The sequence below is a fragment of the Mustela nigripes genome, chromosome 14 (genome assembly GCF_022355385.1).
Source record: "Mustela nigripes isolate SB6536 chromosome 14, MUSNIG.SB6536, whole genome shotgun sequence".
NCBI classification, from domain to species: domain Eukaryota; kingdom Metazoa; phylum Chordata; class Mammalia; order Carnivora; family Mustelidae; genus Mustela; species Mustela nigripes.
In genome coordinates, this window is record NC_081570.1 from 103,605,145 (window position 1) to 103,627,373 (window position 22,229).

The following is a 22,229-nucleotide window of genomic DNA, read 5'->3' on the forward strand; positions in this document are numbered from 1 at the left end:
TTACAAGCAATAAACTACTCTCAATAAAACTATAGTTTACAATAGTATTTACTAAATAAATTATATAATTTCTCTTTTACAAGCAATAAACTACTCTCAATAAAACTATAGTTTACAATAGTATTTACTAAATAAATTATATAATTTCTCTTTCCAGCTGCACATTAGAAATAAGTAGTGGAGAGTTTTATTGGCATCATAGGCCAATAAAACCACAACTTCTCGATGGTCTGACATCATTATTTGTTAAAGTCTCCCAGGTGATTCTTTAAAGTACAGCCAGTGCTGAGAACCACTGCTTTCTACCTTCTAAGTGTTTATGCATTCATTCATTTGTCTATTCATTCATTCATTTGGAGGGGAGAGAGTTGATAAATTTAAGAATTTTTAAAAGCCTATTCGTCTAAAGGTATTTATTACTCAATTTATATTTTATTTTGTTTTAATTTTATATTATATTGCATCCACTTGTTATCTTTTTTATATTACTGATTTATATTATGTATACTCTTTTTTTTTAAGATTTTATTTTTAAGTAATCTCTACACCCGACGTGGGGCTCAAACTTAAAACCCTGAGATCAAGAGTCACATGCTCACCGGTGATTTATATGCACATTAAAGTTTGAGAAGCACTGCTTTGGTATGCTTTAAGGATTTTAAAAATTCAGATGGACTAAAGAATCTTAAAAAAACATTTCCAGCATTAACTGTTTATTAAATCCTCAGCATTCATAAGGAATTTATCATTTTAAAGCTATTTCATTCATAAAGTAATATTAAAGAATGAAAAATCAAAATGATATGTTTCACATTAGCACCTAGTTTCCACCATCAGTCTGATCTATTGTTAAGAGAAGACTAAGAATTGACTGAAATTCATGTCTTGAAAACTTATAATTATTACTAGAAAGTATTCAGCAATAATAAGAAGGAGGCAAGTGGAGAGTAAATCATATACTCCTGCTTGGCAGGTGGAACAGAAAAAGAGGAAGGAAGATAGGAAAATGCAAGTGATGGTATCTGAGAAAAGAATTATGGATGTATACTGAGTCTCTAGGACCTGTCACAAGAAAAGGAAAAGGGCAGCCCTGAGTCCTGTCTTATTGGACACCTGGCAGCAATGGTGGACTTCCAAAGTGCTTGGAACGATGCTATGTATGAAACCCCCAGTGAATTACAGAAGAGTTAGGGAAGTGGGGAAGAGCAGGACTCCAAATAACAAACCAACCAGGGGGTGGTAGAGAAGTAGGTCTCAGAGGAAATTCTTGAGGAAAACAGCATCGACATGTAAAACATATTTAATCCACAATTAATGGATGTTTATAATACCTCAGGATCCACAATTGTGTAACTGTGGAATGTACATGAGAATGAAGGTCTCTTGTTTCCACAAGTGTTTTAAGCAGCTCCTCAAGACATTATGCTTTTCAAGGATTTATTTATAAAAACATATATATTTGGCACCTACCATGTGCCAGACATCACACTTGGCTCTGGAAATATAATGGTGTGGGTGTGCACATGTGTATGTATGTATATATATGTGTGTAAAATATATTACATACAGTATATAATATAATGGACACAGATGTAGTTAAGAAAATATAATGGACAAGATGTAGTTAAGAGTTAAGACAAAATACAACTTCTTTAGTTTCAAGGAAGCAGTTCATATGGTGTTGAAATTTTGCCAAGTGGATACTCAGAAGAAAAATCTCGGGTTAAGTTTTTAACAGAGAACAAGTTTAAACCACTTTGCAGGTAAAAGCCAGAAACCTGATAAGCAGGTAGAATGGGGACCTGAACTTATTTCACTGCCTGATTAGTTATTGACAAGCCTTTCTAGAATGCTTACCAAAGATACCAGGAGCATGACCCCACTCCAGGCCTACTGAATAGTAAAAACAATGGCATGTAGCACTATTGTACACCTGGCATAGTTATTAGTGATTGACATTATTATCCATTCACTTAATCCCCATAATACTCTATGCAATGGGTGCTACTATTAGCTCCTTCTCAAAGGTAAGAAAACAGGTACACTGAGGCCTAAGGTCACACTTCTAGGAGGACAGACCTAGGATTTGAACCCAGGTTATGCATTTAACTTTTATACTATTTTGTGGCGGGATTTCAAAAGCATAATTTTCTATTAATTACAAACACTAGTGAACAGCCTTTTCAATTCATGCCTAACACTGAGGCATGCGTGTTCTGCCAGGGGATATTTAGTCTAGGTCTAAGGACTATTGCCAAATAGAGTTTGTTGGGGCACCTGGGTGGCTCAGTGGGTTAAGCCTCAGCCTTCAGCTCAGGTCATGATCTCAGGGTCACAGGATGGAGCCCCACATGGGACTCTCTGCTCATCACGGAGCCTGCTTCCCCCCCCTCTCTCCGCCTGCGTCTTTGCCTACTTGTGATCTCTCTCTCTCTCTGTCAAATAAATAAATTAATTAAATATTTTTAAAAAAAAGTTTGTTCCCCAAGACAGAGCCATGATGCAAAAGGACTACAGTGCTGTTCAACTAAATAATGTTATGAAGTCATTTATGTATGTATGTATATATGTATGTATGTAGAGAAGAGTGGAAGGGGCAGGGGGAGAGGGAGAGAGAATCTCAAGCAGACTCCATGCTCATAGTGGAGCCCAAGTGGGGCCCAATCCCTTGACGTGAGAACACGACCTGAGCTGAAATCGAGAGTCAGACGCTCAACTGATTGAACCATCCGGGTACCCTTCTATGAAGCCATTTTTAAGTGGCTGATCAACATATTTGTATGAAATATGAAACACATCTGGACACCTTATTTCCATTCACTGGTTTAGAAAGTAAGTTTAAAAGCAAACCCAATGAAAGCCTGCCACTTTGAAGATCAGTAAAGGAAGCTGATACTCTTCGGCATATAATTAGCTTAATTATCTTTTAAGTAGATGATAACTAAACTTAGTAACAAGTTGCAGGGATGGATGTACATATTAATAACTCAATTTTAAAACTGAGTAAAATGGAAGGGCAAGAAATACCAGTTGCAGGTGCCCTCTGCCCTCTTCTGAAGACAGGCCTTTGAACTAAATTTGATTTTTTAAGTGAAAGAAAAGCTCAGAGTAAAGAAGGCAGCCAGAATATATATTCTACTTGAGGACTAGGATTACTAGAGAATTATTTAAATTGAACTGGAATTCAGAGAAAGGAAAGAAAGAAAGGAAGGGAGAGGGGGAGAGAGGTATATAGAGAGAGAGAAAGAAAGGAGGGAGGGAGGAAAGAGAAAAAAAGGAAAGAAAAAAGAAGACTATAAGGTCAGAGAGGACTGGAAAGGGGATCCCTGGAAGGAGCTGTAAGCAAGTATTCTAGATCACTTACAACCACTCTTAATTTCCTACTTTATATTTTCTAATGTTTGTTGTCTTGTTACACTCCACCCCCGCCCCAATATTGTTTACCCTCTTTCAGATAGCAGCAAAAGTCATTAAATGAAAATGATCTCCATACCATTTTCATTTTCATAGACAAAAACCTGATACCTATGTCCTATTTTGCTGCTAGCCTGCAGGGGTGGGGTGGGAAAGAACCTGAATAGCACTTGAGGGATGGCTGCTGAGAAGAGGGCAGCAAGTTGAATTCTAGCAAGTTTAATTACTTAATCATAAAGCCCATCATATTTCGCAATACAACATGAAATATCTTATTATTGGAGGAGGCCATCAAGAGGCCATGACCACCAGTTGACTGGCAAGCTGGACTCAGGCATTTGGAGCTTCTTACCCTTTCCTCTGGACTTGGGCAAATCTCCACTGGTGAATTCTGCCTCTGGGTAATCAAACCAGTGCTAAGGGGAAACATCAACTGGGAACCAGTTAGCCTGTCATCCCTGTAGAGTGGTAACTGTCAATATAAATTGCCTGGGGGGCATAACAGGAAATAGGATAAGCAACCCGCACTACACTGAGTGGCCAGTAAAAGAGTCACATCACTCATGGTGGATGACAGCACATTACCAAGAACTGAATAAGGTCACCCCTCCCCATCCATGCAGCTGTGCCCAACATTGCCACCATCTTAGATAACTTGGTCAGAGTCCTAGGAAGGTACCATGCTGTGCTGGACTTAGCAAATGCCTTTTGTCTGTACACCTCTGACCATTGAGTCACAAGACCAGTTTGCATTTACATGGGAAAGGCAACAATGGGTCCTTTGACTGATTCCCCAAGGTGCCCTTCATAGCCCCACCATATGTCATGGGATGGTAACCTGAGACCTGTCCTGTTTTCCTCCCCCACATCACTAAAATGGATCCATTACATCGATGATATAATGTTAACATGGGCGGGGGGGGGGGGGGGGCGCCTGTGTGGCTCCATCGTTAAGCATCTGCCTTGGGCTTAGGTCATCATCCCAGGGTCCTGGGATCAAGCCCCACATCGGGCTCCCTGCTCAACAGGAAAACTGCTTCTCCCTCTTCCACTTCCCCTGCTTGTATTCCCTCTCTCACGGTCTCTCTCTCTCTCTCTCTCTGTGTCAAATAAATAATCTTTTAAAAAAAGAATAATGTTGGGCACCTGGGTGGCTCAGTGGGTTAAGCCGCTGCCTTCAGCTCAGGTCATGATCTCAGGGTCCTGGGATCGAGTCCCACATCAGGCTCTCTGCTCGGCAGGGAGCCTGCTTCCTCCTCTTTCTCTCTGCCTGCCTCTCTGCCTACTTGTGATCTCTCTCTGTCAAATAAATAAATAAAATCTTTAAAAAAAAAGAAAGAATAATGTTAACATGGGAAGATTTGCCTCTGCTGGAGGCCTGGAGGCTTTGCTGGAGCATATGTGAGAAAGAGGATGGGCAGTGAACCCACAAAAAATTCAGGCTCAAGGCTCTGCCATAAAGTTTTTGGGAGCTGTCTGGTCAGATGAGACTTGTGTTTTCCCAGAAGCTGTGATCAATAAGGCGCAAGCCTTCCCAGCCCCTAATATTGTGAACAAGATGCCTTTGTAAAGATTGGGGACTTTGGAGGACTTTTATTGCCCACCTGGCACAGTGCCCCCATTCCTTATATCACCTGGTAAAGAAAGGGCACTTGTGGGACTGGGAAAGAGAGAGCAAACTGCCTTTGAAAAAGCCAAAATACTTGTAAAGCAGGTTATAGTTCTGGGCATCTCCCAAGCAGGACTACCATTTGAATTAGATGTGTCTGTGATTCTGGAATATATGGGCTAGGCACTAGCAAAAGTAAGAGAAGGAGAGAGTACTCCCAGGATTTTGGTCTCAGCTCTGGAAGAGAGCAAAAACCTATCTACTCCGGGCGCCTGGGTGGCTCAGTGGGTTAGGCCGCTGCCTTCGGCTCAGGTCATGATCTCAGGGTCCTGGGATCGAGTCCCGCATCGGGCTCTCTGCTCAGCAGGAGCCTGCTTCCTCCTCTCTCTCTCTCTGCCTGCCTCTCTGCCTACTCGTGATCTCTCTCTGTCAAATAAATAAAAAAAATCTTAAAAAAAAAAACACAAAAAAAAAACCTATCTACTCCCATAGAGCAATAGCTCCTATCAGTGTTAAAGGACCCCTCCAGGTTAAGCCTGTCCCTATGGAAGAGTGCATTGTGGCAGAACTTCCCTGCCTATCAAGGGTTGGGATGAGAATACATTCCATTGACTCCACTCTGCCATGGCTCAGCCTGCCACTGTGATTCAGTGACATGCCTATTTGCAGCAGAGGAGCACCCTGTCCACCAGCCTACTAGAAATGCAGGTGCCATTAGGACCTGTGGAGGAGGGAGATCCTCCAGATGCCCCTTCCCCTATACCTGTTGTGTCCCTATAGCCCGTAGGGAGGGAGTGGGGAAATTCTAGCTGTGGTCCCGTTTCAAAGGTCATGATGTGCAAGACCAGCCAAAAGTCATGACAGTGTATGGAGGGCCCAGCTCTCCTAGAATCCCCAAGCAGCAGTGTTGGTAGAAAGGAAAAATGGAATATTAATGTAGCAGATGAAATTACTAACAGGTAAACCATTTTTGCCAAGTAGTCTAAAGTACTGTCCCAGACTTTAACACATTTGTGTGATCAACCAGTAACTCCTATTACCGCATATGCCAGACTGGGGATCCCTGCTAAGGAGGCACTGTAAAGGTGTGGAAGTTGCAGAACCCAGCCATTGCCCCAACTCTCACCAACATCAGCATGCTGGGCTGCTGAGAACACAAAACCCTGAGAAAGACATGATCAGTCAGCTAATATATCACCTTTACTAAATCACATAAAAACGTAAGTGAATACCATGAGTGATCCAACCCCAGCTAGGGATCAATGGTTGCGAGCCCGGGGTTCTTGGTGGAAAAACATTGCTTTGGGAATCATTACCTTAATCTGTGTTTTCTTTTGCTTGTGCCTACATTGTTGCTGTGGTATCTGCCTCCCATACAGACAGACACCAAATGGGCCACCTCCATGATAGCGAACCCCCTTGCTGACTGCTCAGGAGACACTGTAGAAGGGGTGGGGTATGACATTGCAAAAGCTGGTCAGGAGAGGTGGCATGTTAGGAGGAGGCCATCAATAGGATGTGACCACATGTTGACCCAGGAGCGAGACCCTTAGAGACGTCTTGGAATGTACATTCTGCTTGCCTTACTAGTGATGCAGTGTTGAGACCATATGCATGGTAATGACTGAATCCAGCCAGAGCCTCTATATGAACTTTTAACACATGGCAGGTGTGGAGATGTACTTGTCTTGCTGCTGCCCAGGACAAGCCTCATATGTAAGCTCCCTTGCTTATTTAAACCAGTCACAGGCCAACCTGGAGGGGCCTGCCTCTTTCTTGGGTCTCTCTCTGCCTTCCATGAAGGGGACCAGTTTCGGATTACATCTGGGATGCTCCTGAGGTTGCAAACTAACACTCCTGCTGGGTGCCAGGAGACTTACCTGGAACCTCCAGAGCCCTCCAATGTCATCAGTCCTTTCAAAGCAGACTGGCTCCAAGCCTTCTTCCACGCAGCATTTGATAGAGGAGAGTCCACTCACACCTCCCCCAATCACAGCAATTCTTTTCTTGGTCATGGTCTCCAGATATCTTTATCAGGCTAAATCAATGTAACCTGTCCAAAAACAAAAAGAAAAAAAAAATGACAAAACACAGAAAGCACACATAAGCTAACACATTTCAGGGAGGAAAGATCTTGGCCTTGGCATCCTCTAAATAAATGCTGCGATAGCAGGTGCTTTAGGAGAAGCCGGATTCTGCGGTCCCCCTGGGCATAGGAAATTGCTAGGATGGGATATGGGAACCCGGCCTCCGCAAGACCCGAAACCGAGAGCCAAGTCGTGGTAGCCTATCTCACTGCCTTTCCAGCAGCACCTGGCGGATCCTTCAGCTGCCATCCAGAGGCTGCTCCGCACTTCTTCTGGCTGTGGTGGAAGAAGTATAAAGCAACACAGTGCAAACAGCAACAGCCAATGGGGAGGAGCTATTCCTCTCCACCTCCTTTCAGCCCAAGCCCCGCTGCTCAGCGGCACCCTCTCCCTCCTCCCGGCGAGAATAGTACTTTGGCAAAACCTGCTTTGGGCAAGGGAAAAAAAAAAAAAAAAAAAAAATCCTCCAACCTCTGTTTTTGGATTGAGGTGCCCGGAGGCTCAACTACCCTCTCTAGAGTCGGAGCAGACCCGCGTTTCCCTCCCCCACCCCCATCCACGTTTAACTTCCTGGTATCCGCCTTAAAGTGACAAACTCCTCCTGGTGAAGGGACACTAGCAACTACCTCAAAGCAAGTCTTGCTCTAAAAGCTTCGGCGGAAAACACTTACCTTTCAGGATGTATTAAGACAGTTCCCCGCGCCCTCATCCTGCTCCCCACCCCACTCCCACCTCACCGGTGGTTCTCTGGTTCCAGTTAGCTCCTAGAAATTGACTTGAAATACCCCTGTACTAAACTGGCCGCTGGGGTTCAGTGAGAAAAGGATTACGTTTCCTACTTGGAGGAGTTTATAGTTTAGCAGAGAGGACCAAACACAAACATTTCAATAAAGTAGAAGGACTTTTTTTATTATTTCTTTTCAGCGTAACAGTATTCATTGTTTTTGCACTACACCCAGTGCTCCATGTAATCCATGCCCTCTCTAATACCCACCACCTGGTACCCTAACCCCCCCCTTCAAAACCCTCAGATTGTTTTTCACAGTCCATAGTCTCTCATGGTTCACCTCCCCTTCCAATTTCCCCCAACTCTCTTCTCCTCTCCATCTCCCCTTGTCCTCCATGCTATTTGTTATGCTCCACAAATAAGTGAAACCGTATGATAATTGACTCTCTCTGCTGGACTTATTTCACTCAGCATAACCTCCTCCAGTCCCGTCCATGTTGCTACAAAAGTTGGGTATTCATCCTTTCTGATGGAGGCATAATACTCCATAGTGAAGGACTTTTAAGTGTCTCCCCCCCCACCCTCCGGCGCCGGGGCGGCTCAGCTGATTCCGCTGAGTGGGGAGATTCAGCCCCGCCTAGGACTGGGTTCAGGGAGTTGGCTTCTCTCCCTCTTCCTCTGCTCCTCGGGGCTTGCTGTCTCCCTCTTTTCTCTCTGTCACATAAATCTCTTTTTAAAGTGCTTCCTCTCACACAGGTACCTAAGTAATTAAAAACACAAAATACCCACTTTTAAAATAGAACTTAGTTATAAAATCCTGCAGAGGAGACCAGTGTAGTTGGATATCACACACTGAGTCAGAATCAGGGCCCATCCAACCCACCAGTCTGTTTTGACACGAGTGAGGGGTTTGTGGAGAACTAAGCAGTGGCTTTGTTTGCCTTCTACTTACTTCCTTAGTCAACTTGGCTCAAGATGGTTTGATGTCAGTAATGTAAATCCTCAGTTTGGACTTGCTGGCCTCACCTTAAAGTATCCTTCATGGGCCAATAAAGATCATTTCTAAAGGGTTCACCTTGTACCTTCAGAAAATCTGATGGGAATGAACCCATGTATTCTCTCAGCAACCCCAAGAGGCAATTACTGTCATCACCCCCATTTTCCCAGTAAGTGGAAAGGCAAGGTGCAAACAAGGCAGTTTAACTTATAAATGAGTTATTCATAAATTGGATAATTTTGAATGCACTAGAGATAACTAGATACAGAAAAACAGGTGAGTACTTTTATAAATTGAATACTAATCTCTCCCTTACTGAATCAATTTCACGATCTCAGAACAATGCAAGAATTACTTCTAAAACAATATTTTATAGACTTTTTAAAAGTCATGATCTGAGCTGAAGGCGGTAACTTAGCTGACTGAGCCACCCAGGTGCCCCTGTTTCATGTTGTTTCTAAATTACTTGTAAAATGTTTGTTTAAAATGTTTTAAAACTTGATTCATATTTTCTCATCAAGTCTAACTGCTAATTTGCAAGCGAGCCAAATTCTTCATTAGGCTGTAACAATTCTTCACTATATATATATAACAATATATGCAAACTAATATACAGTTTCGACACAATTATTCACTCATGCTATAGGGAAAGAGCAGTAACACAAATGACAGATACAGTAGATAACAGTGAGTAATTCCAACAGCTTTTGGAAGGAGTGCGTGGGTGCTCGCTTTGGCAGCACATGTACTGGAAGGAGTGCGTGGGTGTGTTTGTGTGTGCATGTGCATACACATGTAATTGTACAGAGGAATTTCTGCAAAGGTCTAACCCAGGAGGAGCTTTTGAACAGTATAGCCTTGCCTCTACTCAGATCTTCTCCCATGTCCTATTCCTTTCTGTGAAGTCTGCATTTTACATTTTATATTCATTCAATAAATATTGCCCTTTGGAGGCCACTTCTTTTCAGACGGCAGCTCTGAAAGATAGAACGAGCTTAGCTTAGATCTTATTTGAAGAACTGCCAAGGAAAGCTGCCCAATAAGCACAGGACTGGGAGGTAACTTTTCACTTTCCTAATTGTGTCTTTTTGTGAGAAGTTTTAAATTTTGATGAAATCAATTTAACAGTTTTTATTTTCTGATTAGTACTTTTTGCTCCTGTTTAAGAAATTTTTGCACATCCCAAGCTCATACAGCCTCCTGCGTTTCCAGCTAGAAGCTTTACAATTTTAGATTTTAAATTTAGATCTATTATCCATTTTAAATTAATACGAATGGTATAAAGGGTCAAGGTGAATTTTTTTTTTTCCTATCTGGATATTATGTTGTTCCACCAGCATTTATTCTAAGACCTTTCTTTCCCCTTGAATTGCGTTGGTGTCTTTGCCATTGATCATATATGGGTGAACCTATATCTGGACTCTCTTCTGTTTAACTGATCTATTTGTTTATCCTTACACCTATACCATATTGTATTAATTACTTTAACTTGAAATTTGAAAACTAGTTATATATATGTATATGTGTGTGTGTGTGTGTGTGTGTGTGTGTGTATATGTATATATATACCATCTTTGTGCTTTTTTAAAAGATGATTTTGACTATTCTGGTTTTTTCAATTCCATTACATTTTAAAATTAGCTTTCTATCAAAAAAGCCTCCTGGGCTTTGATTAGGATTACATTGAACGTATAGACCAACTTGGGGAAAACAGACATCCTAACAATTGAATCTTCTAATATGTAAAATAGACTATTTTTTCCTTTTCATAGGTCTTCTTTGATTTCTCTCTGTGTTGTTTCATATTTTCAGTATGGAATCTTGCATATTTTATTTAGTCCTGTGTATTTTATTTTTAAAGTCCTACTGTAAATGGCGTTTTTACATTTTCCTCTTTCAATTATTTTTTGCAAGTATGAGGAAATACAGCTAATATTTGTGTATTGACTTTGTATCACATGGCTTTGCTAAATTCACTTAATAATTCCAGTAGTTTGTAGATTCCTTGGATAGTCTATGCATACAATCATGTATGAATAACATGTTACTGTTTTCTTTCCAATTTTTTATTTTTTATTTTTTTTCTCTCTTCATTGCTCTGGGTAGGGCCTCTAATATAGTGTTGAAAAGAAGTGGTGATAATAGACATCCTTGTCTTGTTATGGAGAAATATTCACTATTTTATCATTAAATGTGATGTGATTTATATGTTTTAGGTAAATAATCTTACCAAATTGGGGAAGCTTTCCTCTATTCTTAGTTAGCTAAGAATTTTTATTATGAATAGGGTTGAATTTTATAAAATACTTTTTCTGTGTCTATTAAGATGATCCTATTGTTAAAATTATATTGATTGATTTTTTAATTTTAATTTTATTTTTTTAAAAAACTTTATTTAAAAGAGAGAATGAGCGGGGGGATGGGGCAGAGGGAGAAGGAGAAGCAGACTCCCTTCCCAGCAGGGATCCCAATGTGGGACTTGATCCCAGAATCCTGGGATCATGACCCTATCCAAAGGCAGACACTTAACCAGCTGAGCCACCCAGGTACCCCTCGAATGATTTTTTAAATGTTAAGCAAACTATCTGTTTCTAGAATAAACTCACATAACCACGATGTGGATAGTTCTTTTCTTTTCTTTTTTTTTTTTAATATTTTTGAAGCCTGATGCAGAGCTCAATCCCAGGATCCTGAGATCATGACCTAAGCTGAAGGCAGATGCTTAACCAACTGGGCCATCCAGGTGTCCCTGTATAGTTTTTATATGAGATTGTATTTGATTTGTTAAAATTTCACTTGGAATTTTTTTCATCTGTATTTTCAAGGAATATCGCTCTAATTTTTTTTCTTGTAATGTCTTTGATAGGCTTTGGTGTCAAGGTTATGCTGTCTGTCTGAAAGATTTTGTGTAGAATTGTTGATCTTTTTGCTTAAAAGTTTGGCAGCATTTACCAGTGTAACCATCTGGATTGGGTGTTTTGATTGTTGGAATGTTTTAAATTATGGGCTTGATTTCATTAAAAGATAGAGGATTATTCAAATTTTCTCTCTTCTTGTGCCCTTTTCTGTAAGTTGTGCTTTTCTAAAAAGTTGCCCATTTCATCTAGATTGTCAGATGTATTGGCATAAAGTTATTCATGACATCCTCTTTTTTTTTTTTTTAAGAGAAAGAGAGAGATTGATCTGTGTGCATGGGAGGGAAAGGTAGGGAGGGGAAGGGGGAAAGAGAGAGAATCTTAAGAAGAATCCATGCCCAGCACAGGGGAGACACACAGAGCTTACACAGGGCTTGATCTCATGACCCTGAGATCAAAACCTGAGCCAAATCAAGAGTTGGACCCTTAACCAACTGAGCCACTCAGTTGCCCCCTTCCATTATTCTTTTAAAGTGTGTAGCATCTAGATTGATGTTGCCTCTCTCATTCCTAATATTAGTTATTTGTTTTTCTCATTCTTCTTTTTCCTTGATCAATTATGTCAATTTTATTAATCTTTTTAAAAAACTGTCTTTTGGCTCCATTGACATCTCCTGTTTTATATCTCTTTTCTATTTCATTAATTTCTGATTTTGTGTTTATTATTCCTTCTTTCTACATTTGCTCTTTTTTTAGCTTGTAGAAATATTTACTTAAGTCCTCAAATCTCCATTGAGAACTACTATAGCTGCATCACAGAAATTTTCAAATGTGGTGTTTTCATTAGTGTTCCTTTCAAAATATTTTCAAACTTCTATTGTAATTTCATTTTTGATGAATGGATTATTTAGAAGTTACTTAATTTTCAAATTTGGGATTTTTTAGATGTTTTGTTATTGATTTCTAGTTTAATTTTGTCAGAGAATATAATTTTAATCCTTAGAAACTGATTACTAGTTTTATTGCTTAGCATATGGATATTGTGTTCAGTGTTTCATATACATTTGAAAAGACTGTGTAACCTGTAGTTAAGTATAGTGTCCTGCAAGTGTCCATAAGGTTATGTTGCTTAATATTGTTGCTCAAATGTTCTATATCATTACAAATGTTTTGTCTGTTTGTTCTGTTAATTATTGAGGAGGTATGTTAAAATCTCCACATATAATTCTAAAGTTGTCTTTCCCATACAGTTCTGTCAATTTTTGCTTCATAAATTTTGAAGTTATATTATTAGGTACATACCCATTTAGGATTATGTCTTCTTCCTATGGAATTTGTCTTTTTTTTAAATTAAATTTAATTTTTTTCAGTGCTCCAAGAGTCATTGTTTATGCACCACACCCAGTGCTGCATGTAATACGTGCCCTCCTTCATACCCACCTCCAGGCTTACCCATCTCTCCCCGACCCCTACCCCGCCGTCCCCTTCCCCTCTAAACCCTCAGTTTGTTTCTCAGAGTCCACAGTCTCTCATGATTCATCTCCCCCTCTGATTTCCCCAATTCAGTTTTTTTTTCCTTCTCCCACTATCCTCCATGCTATTCCTTATGCTCCACAAGTAAGTGAAACTTTCTCTGCTTGACTTATTTTGCTCAGTATAATCTCCTCCAGTCCTGTCCATGTTGATACAAAAGTTGGGTATTCATCCTTTCTGCTGGCTGCTGGAATTGATCTTCTAATTATTATAAATTTCCTTCTTTTTTCTTTTACTTCTTCCTTAAAATTTACTTTGACAGTTATTAATATAACCACATCAATTTTCACATGGTTCCTGTTTCAAGGAATATATTTTCTCATTATTTTATTTCTAATTACTTATATTTAAATCAAAAACTTCTATTTAAAGTGTGTTTTTTGGGGTGCCTGGGTGGCTCAGTGGGTTAAAGCCTCTGCCTTCCGCTCAGGTCATGATCCCAGAGTCCTGGGATCAGGCCCCACAGTGGACTCTGCTCAGCGGGGAGCCTGCTTCCTCCTCTTTCTCTGCCTGCCTCTCTGCCTACTTGTGATCTCTGTCAAATAAATAAGTAAAATCTTTTTAAAAAAATAAATAAAGTGTGTTTTTTATAGGCAGGATATTGTTGGGTCTTTCTTTTTTTTTTCATAGTCTGACGAACTTTTTCTTTTTTCTTTTTTTGATTTATTTATTTTATTTTAAGTAAGCTCTCCACCCAATGTGGGGCTTAAACCCATGAGCCCAAGATCAAGAGCTGCATGCTCTACCAACTAAGTAAGTCAGGTTCCCCAACAATCTTTTTCTTTTAAAGATTGATTAGGCCTTTTAAATTTATTGTGATTACTGATATGGTTACTGAAAATTGATTTTTTTTTAAATTTTACACCTCTTCTTTGTTTGTTCCTCCTTTCCTGCTTTCCTTCAGTTTAATCAAGTTATGTTTTAATTCTTCATTTTTCCTTTTATTATCTTTTTTATCCTTTTATTATCTTTTTAGATCCATTTCTTTTTTTTTTTTTTAAGATTTTATTTATTTATTTATTTAACAGACAGAAATCACAAGTAGGCAGAGAGGCAGGCAGAGAGAGAGAGGTGGAAGCAGGCTTCCTGCTGAGCAGAGAGCCCGATGCGGGTCTCCATCCCAGGACCCTGGGATCATGTCCTGAGCCAAAGGCAGAGGCTTTAACCCACTGAGCCACCCAGGTACCCCTTTAGATCCATTTCTTATATTTTTAATGCTTATTCTAATGATTATAATATGCATCCTTACTTTATTACTATATTGAATTATTATTTAACCCTCCACAATGTAAGTCTTACAACAGAATACGTAATTTTATTTCCCCTGAATTTTGTATTATTGTTATATGTTTTACTTCAACATTTTTTTAAAGATTTTATTTTATTTATTTATTAATTTTTTGACAGACAGAGATCACAAGTAGGCAGAGAGGCAGCCAGAGAGAGAGGAAGGGAAGCAGGCTCCCTGCTGAACAGAGAGCCCTAGGTGGGGCTCAATCCCAGGACTCTGGGATCATGACCTGAGCCAAAGGCAGAGGCTTTAACCCACTGAACCACCCAGGCACCCCTTACTTCAAATCTTATGAATCCCTTAATACATTGACAGTATTGTTGCTTTACACGGCAAATAGTCTTTTAAAAAGAGTTTGAAATGAAAATTTTAAAAATACCATTTATATCATGTCAAAATATCAAATTAATGGCAGTAATCTGAACAAAAGATGTACAGGATCTCGAGGCATAAAGTGGGGAAAGATACTGGAAAAAATGCAGGAACCCTAAATTAATGGAGTGAGATACCATGTATATGAGTCATAAGAGTAAATATTGTAAAATGTCCATTTACTGCAATTTGGTCTTCAAATTCCCATGCAATGCCAATCAAAATCTCAAGGTGTAGGAGAGTGTATGTGTGTGTGCGCACATGTGTGTGAGGCTAATTTTAAAATCTTAGCTGTGACACCCGAAAAAGAACAAGGCTTACCAAAAAAGATGTGCAGATGGCAAAGAAGCCTTTTCACAGATTGAAATAACTTATTATATATTAAATATTATATATTTATATATTAGAGCAATCTCAGCAAGCACATTTAAATCTTCAGTTCATGCACTAGATCACCTCACAACCACTTGCATTCCAGTGGCCAAAGCAAGTTAATACAGAGTTAGCCTGTTGGAAGGCACTGACGTCATATGGATAGAAGCATAAATGTATAATCATTTTATAGGATATGAATAGTCACTTATTGGGAGAAAGTGAACATTTGAGAACAGTAATACATTCTATCAAAGCTGTCTGTCCATAACCCCACCACTGGGTATATAGCCCACATTGTATATATGTATATGTATGCGTGGGTCTGTTTACTTTTAGAACCCGAATCTGTGGGTCACACTTATGAGGAAAATACTCTGGAACATTTTTTGGTGGATTCCCCGAGCGAATGAGGTTATGGTGGAACCTCAACGATGAGGGACAATTCCTAATTTCTTGAGTCTCTATCGTGAGATGTAGAAAACTTGGGTGATCACCAAGTTCATTCCCAGCTTAAGTTTTCTGGTCCTTCACAATGCCCTGGATATTAAAATTTGTGTTTAGTTCCTTATAGAAAATGATTTCATTTAATTTTCACAACATCATTATAGAGTAGCTGTTATTACATTCATTATAAATTATCATGTATCCTAGGCCTTCCAGGAGCACTCTCTGATTGTTAAAGCTCTGATTATGAAGATTAATTTTATTTGCCAATTTTGAGCAGTTTTGGGGAATGGAAGTGGGAGAACTACCTTGCATCAAAGTTACAACAATGCCTCAGGAATATAAATATGAGTGCAACACTTGTGCTCATTTTTTAAATCTAAGACCTAGGCTTTATGGGGTTAGGGTACAACATGGCTTTGGGCCATGAGCAAGAGAGAATTCTCAGGATTATAGCCTCTAGTAGCAAGATCACATTGTCAAAAGATATTTTTCAAAAAGATTTTATTTATTTATTTTAGAGAGAGAGAGCGTGCACAAGCAGGGGCCAGGACAGAGGGAAAGGAAAGAATTTCAAGACAACTCCAACTAAGCACATGGAGCCTATGCAGAGGTCCATTGCACAACCCTGAGATAATGACCTGAGCTAAAATGAAGAGTCAGCTGCTTAACTAACTGAGCCACTCATTCATGCTTGTCAAAAGATTTTTTTTTTTTTTTAAAGATTTTATTTATTTATTTGACAGAGAGAGATTACAAGTAGGCAGACAGGCAGGCAGAGAGAGAGAGGAGGAAGCAGGCTCCCTGCTGAGCAGAGAGCCCGATGCGGGACTCGATCCCAGGACCCTGAGATCATGACCTGAGCCGAAGGCAGCGACTTAACCCACTGAGCCACCCAGGCGCCCCGTCAAAAGATATTTTAATGTACCCTGAGTCTTGAGAAACATTTGCTTCGTGGTTGTTATGGAGATGTCCTTTTCCTTCTGTGGAAATATGTCACACAACTTAAATTCCAGAATTGGCAAACTCAAAAGCCTTCTGTGATTAGCTGTGTGGATTCCACAACAATATACTTTTAGATGAAAGAAAAGAGTGTGAAATTGCATATTGTTAATTTAATGGCAAGGTATGACAGTCAAAATATATCCAAACAAAAAGGAGAGAACACAGCCCTATAATCCAAAGGACCTGTGGGCAAATTTTGACTTGTGGTCAGTTTACAATCTTTGTACTTTGTCCTCAGAGATTTATTTGATATTTTTCCAGTATTATGCCCTTAGTATTAAAGAGTAGTGGCAACTTTCTAAACTGACTTGGCAAGAGTCCTGTAAACCAGACTGACTTGTTGATACACTTCAAAGTTCACTCTCTATAGCACATTTCCCCCGAATTTCTAGGTTTTAGATTTATTATGTTATTTGATGTAAAATATGTAAAATAATATCAAAAGCCAAAATGAAATTTTCTCCTTTCCTGAAGGAGAGAAAACTCTTCCTTCATCTCTGTAGAATGATCTTTCCATTTGAGGGCCCTGACCTCAGCCTAACCTGAGCCCAAAGGTCTAAGTCCATGTACCTAAGAAGAGGTTTGTACAAATTTTCATCCATGGTCACAGCTCTTATTCAGGCTCCATAACTGATTTACCGGATGCTGCCAGCTGGTATCCTGCTGTTACCCAACAGGGACATAATGGCCAACAAACAACTTGTTTGCTAACCCGGGCATGATCATGCTTGTTTTCGTAGGGTGGGCAGATAGTAAGACCCATTCCTAGGGTGATCTGGTTACCATTAATCTTACTAGTTGTTATTACCGGAGGATTTACCTTCTCTGTAGAGGAATAAAACAAATAATTAATATGAAACCATTGGTCATAACCTTAGCAATGAATTATAAAGGAGTTGGTGTTAGATTTTATTTTGGCAATTAGCAGTTACTTCCTAGAAAACATTGTAGCCTAAGTCTTCCCATCTAGGAAATGTCTTCTCTGTGCTTCAGGTTTATAACAATCATGGCTCCTGGACTTTAGAATCGTTCTATGGGCACCTCATTCAAACATGCAGCAGTACTATTTATTGAGTGAATATAAGTGCCAGGCACTGTTCTAGGTACGTATGCAACAATCCTTAAAGTGAAATCCTTATCTTCCCTTCCTCAAACTGACAGTTTTCTCCTATATTCTCTATCTCAGTGCTGGCATCAACATCCACCTCGTTATCCAAGGCAGAACCCCCTGGAGTCCATATCAACATTTTTTTCTTCCTCAGCTCTCTATCCAATCAGTGACCTAGTCCCCTCCAGTGTCCCCTCACCAATCTAACGAATCTATTATTCCTTTTCTAACCTTGCCTCAGTGTCTTTGCCCTGTGGTCTGTGAAAGGTCCCCCAATAATGGGTCCGTGATTAAAGGAGCGAGACTGATACAAAGCAAAGGTCAAGCAAAGCTTTATTTTGCCCCAAGCATCAAGAATCAAACCCACTGGCCAGGGCTGCACCTCTTACAGAGTGGGCAACCCCTCTCTGCTTTGCAGACTAGCTTTTAAGGGCAAAGGACATGTGGTTGGGCCTGGCCACGCACAGGTGGCCAATGAAATTGTAACACACAGAGAAAGCTGCATATTCATGCTAGGTCACACATAAGTGACCAGTTGAATTACAATTTACCCTAGTAGATATTTGAACTAGCCTATCCCCTTGGTCAGAATTGGCACCCAAATGGCGCCCAAAGGGCGGGGCCCATACTCCTTGGTAACTAGGGAGACAGTATGCAACCCCCCACTGATTGAATGTCTCCACGTGGCCTGACCCACCCTTGTCTTTGGGCTTTGTTACCTGGGACTGGTTTCCGGGACTTGTTTTTAAGTAAGTCCCCTGGGGGAAGGGGAGCAGGGGCAGTTTAAGTTTTACTGCATAAACAACAAAATGCCTGTTTAATCCAAGATGGAATCACTCTGGCTAAATAGGCCCTTACAGTCTGTCTTGAGCAATCGTCTTCCTGACTTCACATAGCTGGCTTCTCATCATTCAGATCTTAACTCAAATGTCATCTTCTTGATGACATGCTCTTCAATCCACCATATTCAGAGTTGCTTCCCAGCCCTATTTTAATCTCATTACCCTGTTTTACTATCTTGTTACCACCAATACTACCTAACTTATTTGTATCCTCCCCACCATTTTGTCTTTCTCCATCACTAGAATCTAAGCTTCATGAGTAAGGAGACTTTTTCTACCTTGTTTACCCCTGTTCTGGACACTGGGGATATGGCCAGTATAATCATTCTCTGTTGCTCTCATCTGGCAAAAGTCCAACCCTGGTAAACTCCAATTCTTTAAGTATTCCCTACCTGCACTCAACACACACCACACTGGCTGCTCTCATGACCATAAACCTTGCTGCTGCTGCTGCTTGGCAATGCTACCATATTTCTCTAGTCAATTCACTATTCCACACCCCAGACAACTATTTTTCACATTTCCCTCCTAAAACCTTCAAAATCCCCTTCCCCTTCCTCAAGCTCATCTGATGACCTTGCTTCTTCTTCTTCTTTTTTTTTTTTAAAGATTTTATTTATTTATTTGACAGAGCGAGATCACAGTAGGCAGAGAGGCAGGCAGGGAGAGAGAGAGAGGGAAGCAGGCTCCCTGCTGAGCAGAGAGCCGGATGCGGGACTCAATCCCAGGATCTTGAGATCATGACCTGAGCTGAAGGCAGCGGCTTAACCCACTGAGCCTTGCTTTTACTTCACTTAAACAACAGAAACAATCAAGAGATCTTCCACATACTCTCACTACTAAATCTGCCGGTGTAATATGCCTCTGCGTGTTCCAGGGCATGGACTCTGTGCTCTTAAGTCAGCCCATCCTTTCATTCAAGGACACCACTTGTGCAGGATCAGTTTTTCTCTCTACTGGACCATTCCCATCAGTAGTCAACATGCTCTAATATCACCCATCTGAAAACAAAACAAGACTTCCCTTGACCCCATGTTCCCCTTCAGTTACCACTCCCATTTTTGTTCCCTCTAACAGCAAAACTTTCCACTTTAATCAATGACTACCATATTGCCCAATCCAACGTTTCTTTCTCTATTCTATTTTATTCCACCTATCAGTTACATTTGACACAGACAAATGCAAACTCTCTTCTTCTTGCACACCATGCTCTTACTTCTACTGTATCACAGGCTGCTGTTCTTAGGCTCTTTTGCTGGTTCCTCCTCCTCTTCTCAGCTTCTAAATGTTAATTGTCTAAGGCTAAGTCGCTTTTTTTTATTTTTTATTTTTTTAGATTTTATTTATTTATTTGACAGACAGAGATCACAAGCAGGCAGAGAGGCAGGCAGAGAGGGAGGAGGAAGCAGGCTCCCTGCTGAGCAGAGAGCCCGATGTGGGGCTCGATCTCAGGACCCTGGGATCATGACCTGAGCCGAAGGCAGAGGCCTAACCCACTGAGCCACCCAGGCGCCCCCTAAGTCGCTTTTATAATTCCAGTCATCCCCCAGGAGATTCTATCTAGTAACAAGGCTTAAGGTCCATCTGAAAATTAATGTGGATAACTTCCACATTAATATATTCAGTTCTAACCCTCCTTTGAGCTCCAGGTTAATCAACCTGATTATTCAAAATCTCTGCTGGGATATCTAAGAAGAATTTCATGTTACTGTGTTCAAAAATGAATTCCTTTTTGATTTTTTAAAAAGATTTTATTTATTTGAGTGATAAGGTGGGGCAGTATAAGCAGGGAGGGAGAGGAGGAGAGGGACAAGCAGACTTCCCTGGGAGTGGGGAGCCCAACTCGGGGCTTGATCCCAGGACCCTGAGATCAAGACTTGAGCTGAAGTCAGGTGCTTAACTGAGTGAGCCACGCAGGTGCTCCATGAATTCCTTTTATAAGTTGAAATATAGTTGACATTAAAAATGAAAATTCTTGATGTTCCTCAGACCTCCTCATTCTCAGTCTTACCCCCTCCAAAAGTGGAAATTCTATTACCCCCTCCAAAAGGGGAAACTATCATTTGCTCAGGTCACATCCCTGAAATCATCCTTTATTCCTTGACTTTTCTCAGATGTTCAATCCATGTACCTTATAGACTCTACCTTTTCGATACATGTAGTATCTGACCACTACTTACCATTCCACTGCCGCCATGCTAGCCCAACTATTATCTCTTGCCCAGACTCCTGCAGTGGTCTAACTGGTCACCCTACTTCCACTCTATCCCCTTCCATAGACTCCTTTAATACACCATCTGGAGTAAAATTTTATCTGTCACCTTTTATATGTGTTATGTCACCAGCAGCTGACTTGGGGGTTTTTCAGCTATCTTTCCTACCTGTTTTTTTGATGTCAGGCTCAATCTACCAAGAGAAATTTAGCTTAAAGCTAGGACTCTATCTCTGGTATTATGCTAAAACAAATGTACCTTAAGTTAAAAATAATCAAGTCTCTTTTGTTTGAGTGGCAGGTGATTGATCTTACTGCTTTAGTGGATAAACCTACCTACAGAACCTGGAGGAGAGGAAAAAAAATTCAAACCCAGAGATCAGGATGCATAATCACTCATGAGCAACCCCAAGAAGCCCTACAGAGAAGCCAGGAAAGGATACAAATCCCATTTATGGTGTTGACAAAGCATCAAGTAGGGAATCAGTATAGCCCCATTATGTGACTGTTTCTCTTTCACCTTAACATTGATAACTACCTGATTTTTATTTGCTTATTGCCTGTCTCCTCCTTTTAAATATATACTTAATTTAAAATATAACTCTTAATTTACACTTAATTTAATTATATACTTAATTAAAATATAACTCTTAATAACACTTAATTTAAAATATGAAATATAAGTGTGTTTTACTTAAATGTTTTTGCAAATGAGACTAGTGGCCTCTGTCTCCAGTGCCAAGAGTGCCTGACATATGGGAGGTGCTCAAAACAGTGCTTTGGGTTTTTATGAATAAATCAACCCAAAGACATCTCTTTTGTAGCTCAGAACTAATTTCTTCTTTTATTTTAAGGGTAGATGGACTGGGGTCAGGGGTGGCATGCAACTTTAATCTGAGTTTACTGAAGATAGAAGCGCCCAGGTTTACCCAAATGGTACTAGTATTCTGATGACATTACCCAGAGAATAATACGGTTCCTCTTATAGCTTTCCTCATCTAACGTGGGAACAATCCTAATATCTATTTATAAGGTTACTGTGAGGGTTAAACGAGAAAAAAAAAAAAAAAAAAAAAAAAAAACAAAACTTGTAAAACACTCAGGACAGCACCTCTCACTGGATCATTAACTGCAGTTATTGCAGTTATTGAATAACTGCAGTTATTTGGTTATTCTAATTTATATCAGTGACACACTACTAATTATAAATTACTACGTCATAAATCCACTCAAAGCTGATGTTGTCATTGACCCCTAATCTAACACTTTGCTTCAATTTGTTCCCCATAATTCACTTGAGAAATTTCTTTTGGTAATGACAATTTTCATGATTTTAATTTCGTATCATTCAGAAGTTC

At 40.0% G+C, this 22,229-nt stretch overlaps 1 protein-coding gene across 2 annotated transcripts in view; it reads right to left on the minus strand.

The window, feature by feature from the left end:
- The window catches only part of FMO5 (flavin containing dimethylaniline monoxygenase 5), a 32,684-nt gene extending 25,010 nt beyond the window's left edge, over positions 1–7,674 (minus strand). Inside the window, exons 1-2 of one of the 2 annotated variants that reach the window (XM_059375939.1) lie at positions 7,582–7,674; positions 6,904–7,076 (exon numbers count right to left, since the gene is read on the minus strand). In XM_059375939.1, the coding sequence (XP_059231922.1) occupies positions 6,904–7,038 (135 nt within the window). In that variant the 5' untranslated portion in view covers positions 7,039–7,076; positions 7,582–7,674. Of the gene's footprint in view, positions 1–6,903; positions 7,077–7,336; positions 7,487–7,581 lie in introns of those variants that run through there. The other variant, XM_059375938.1, reaches the window with a different exon arrangement.
- Positions 7,675–22,229: the final 14,555 nt, after the last annotated feature.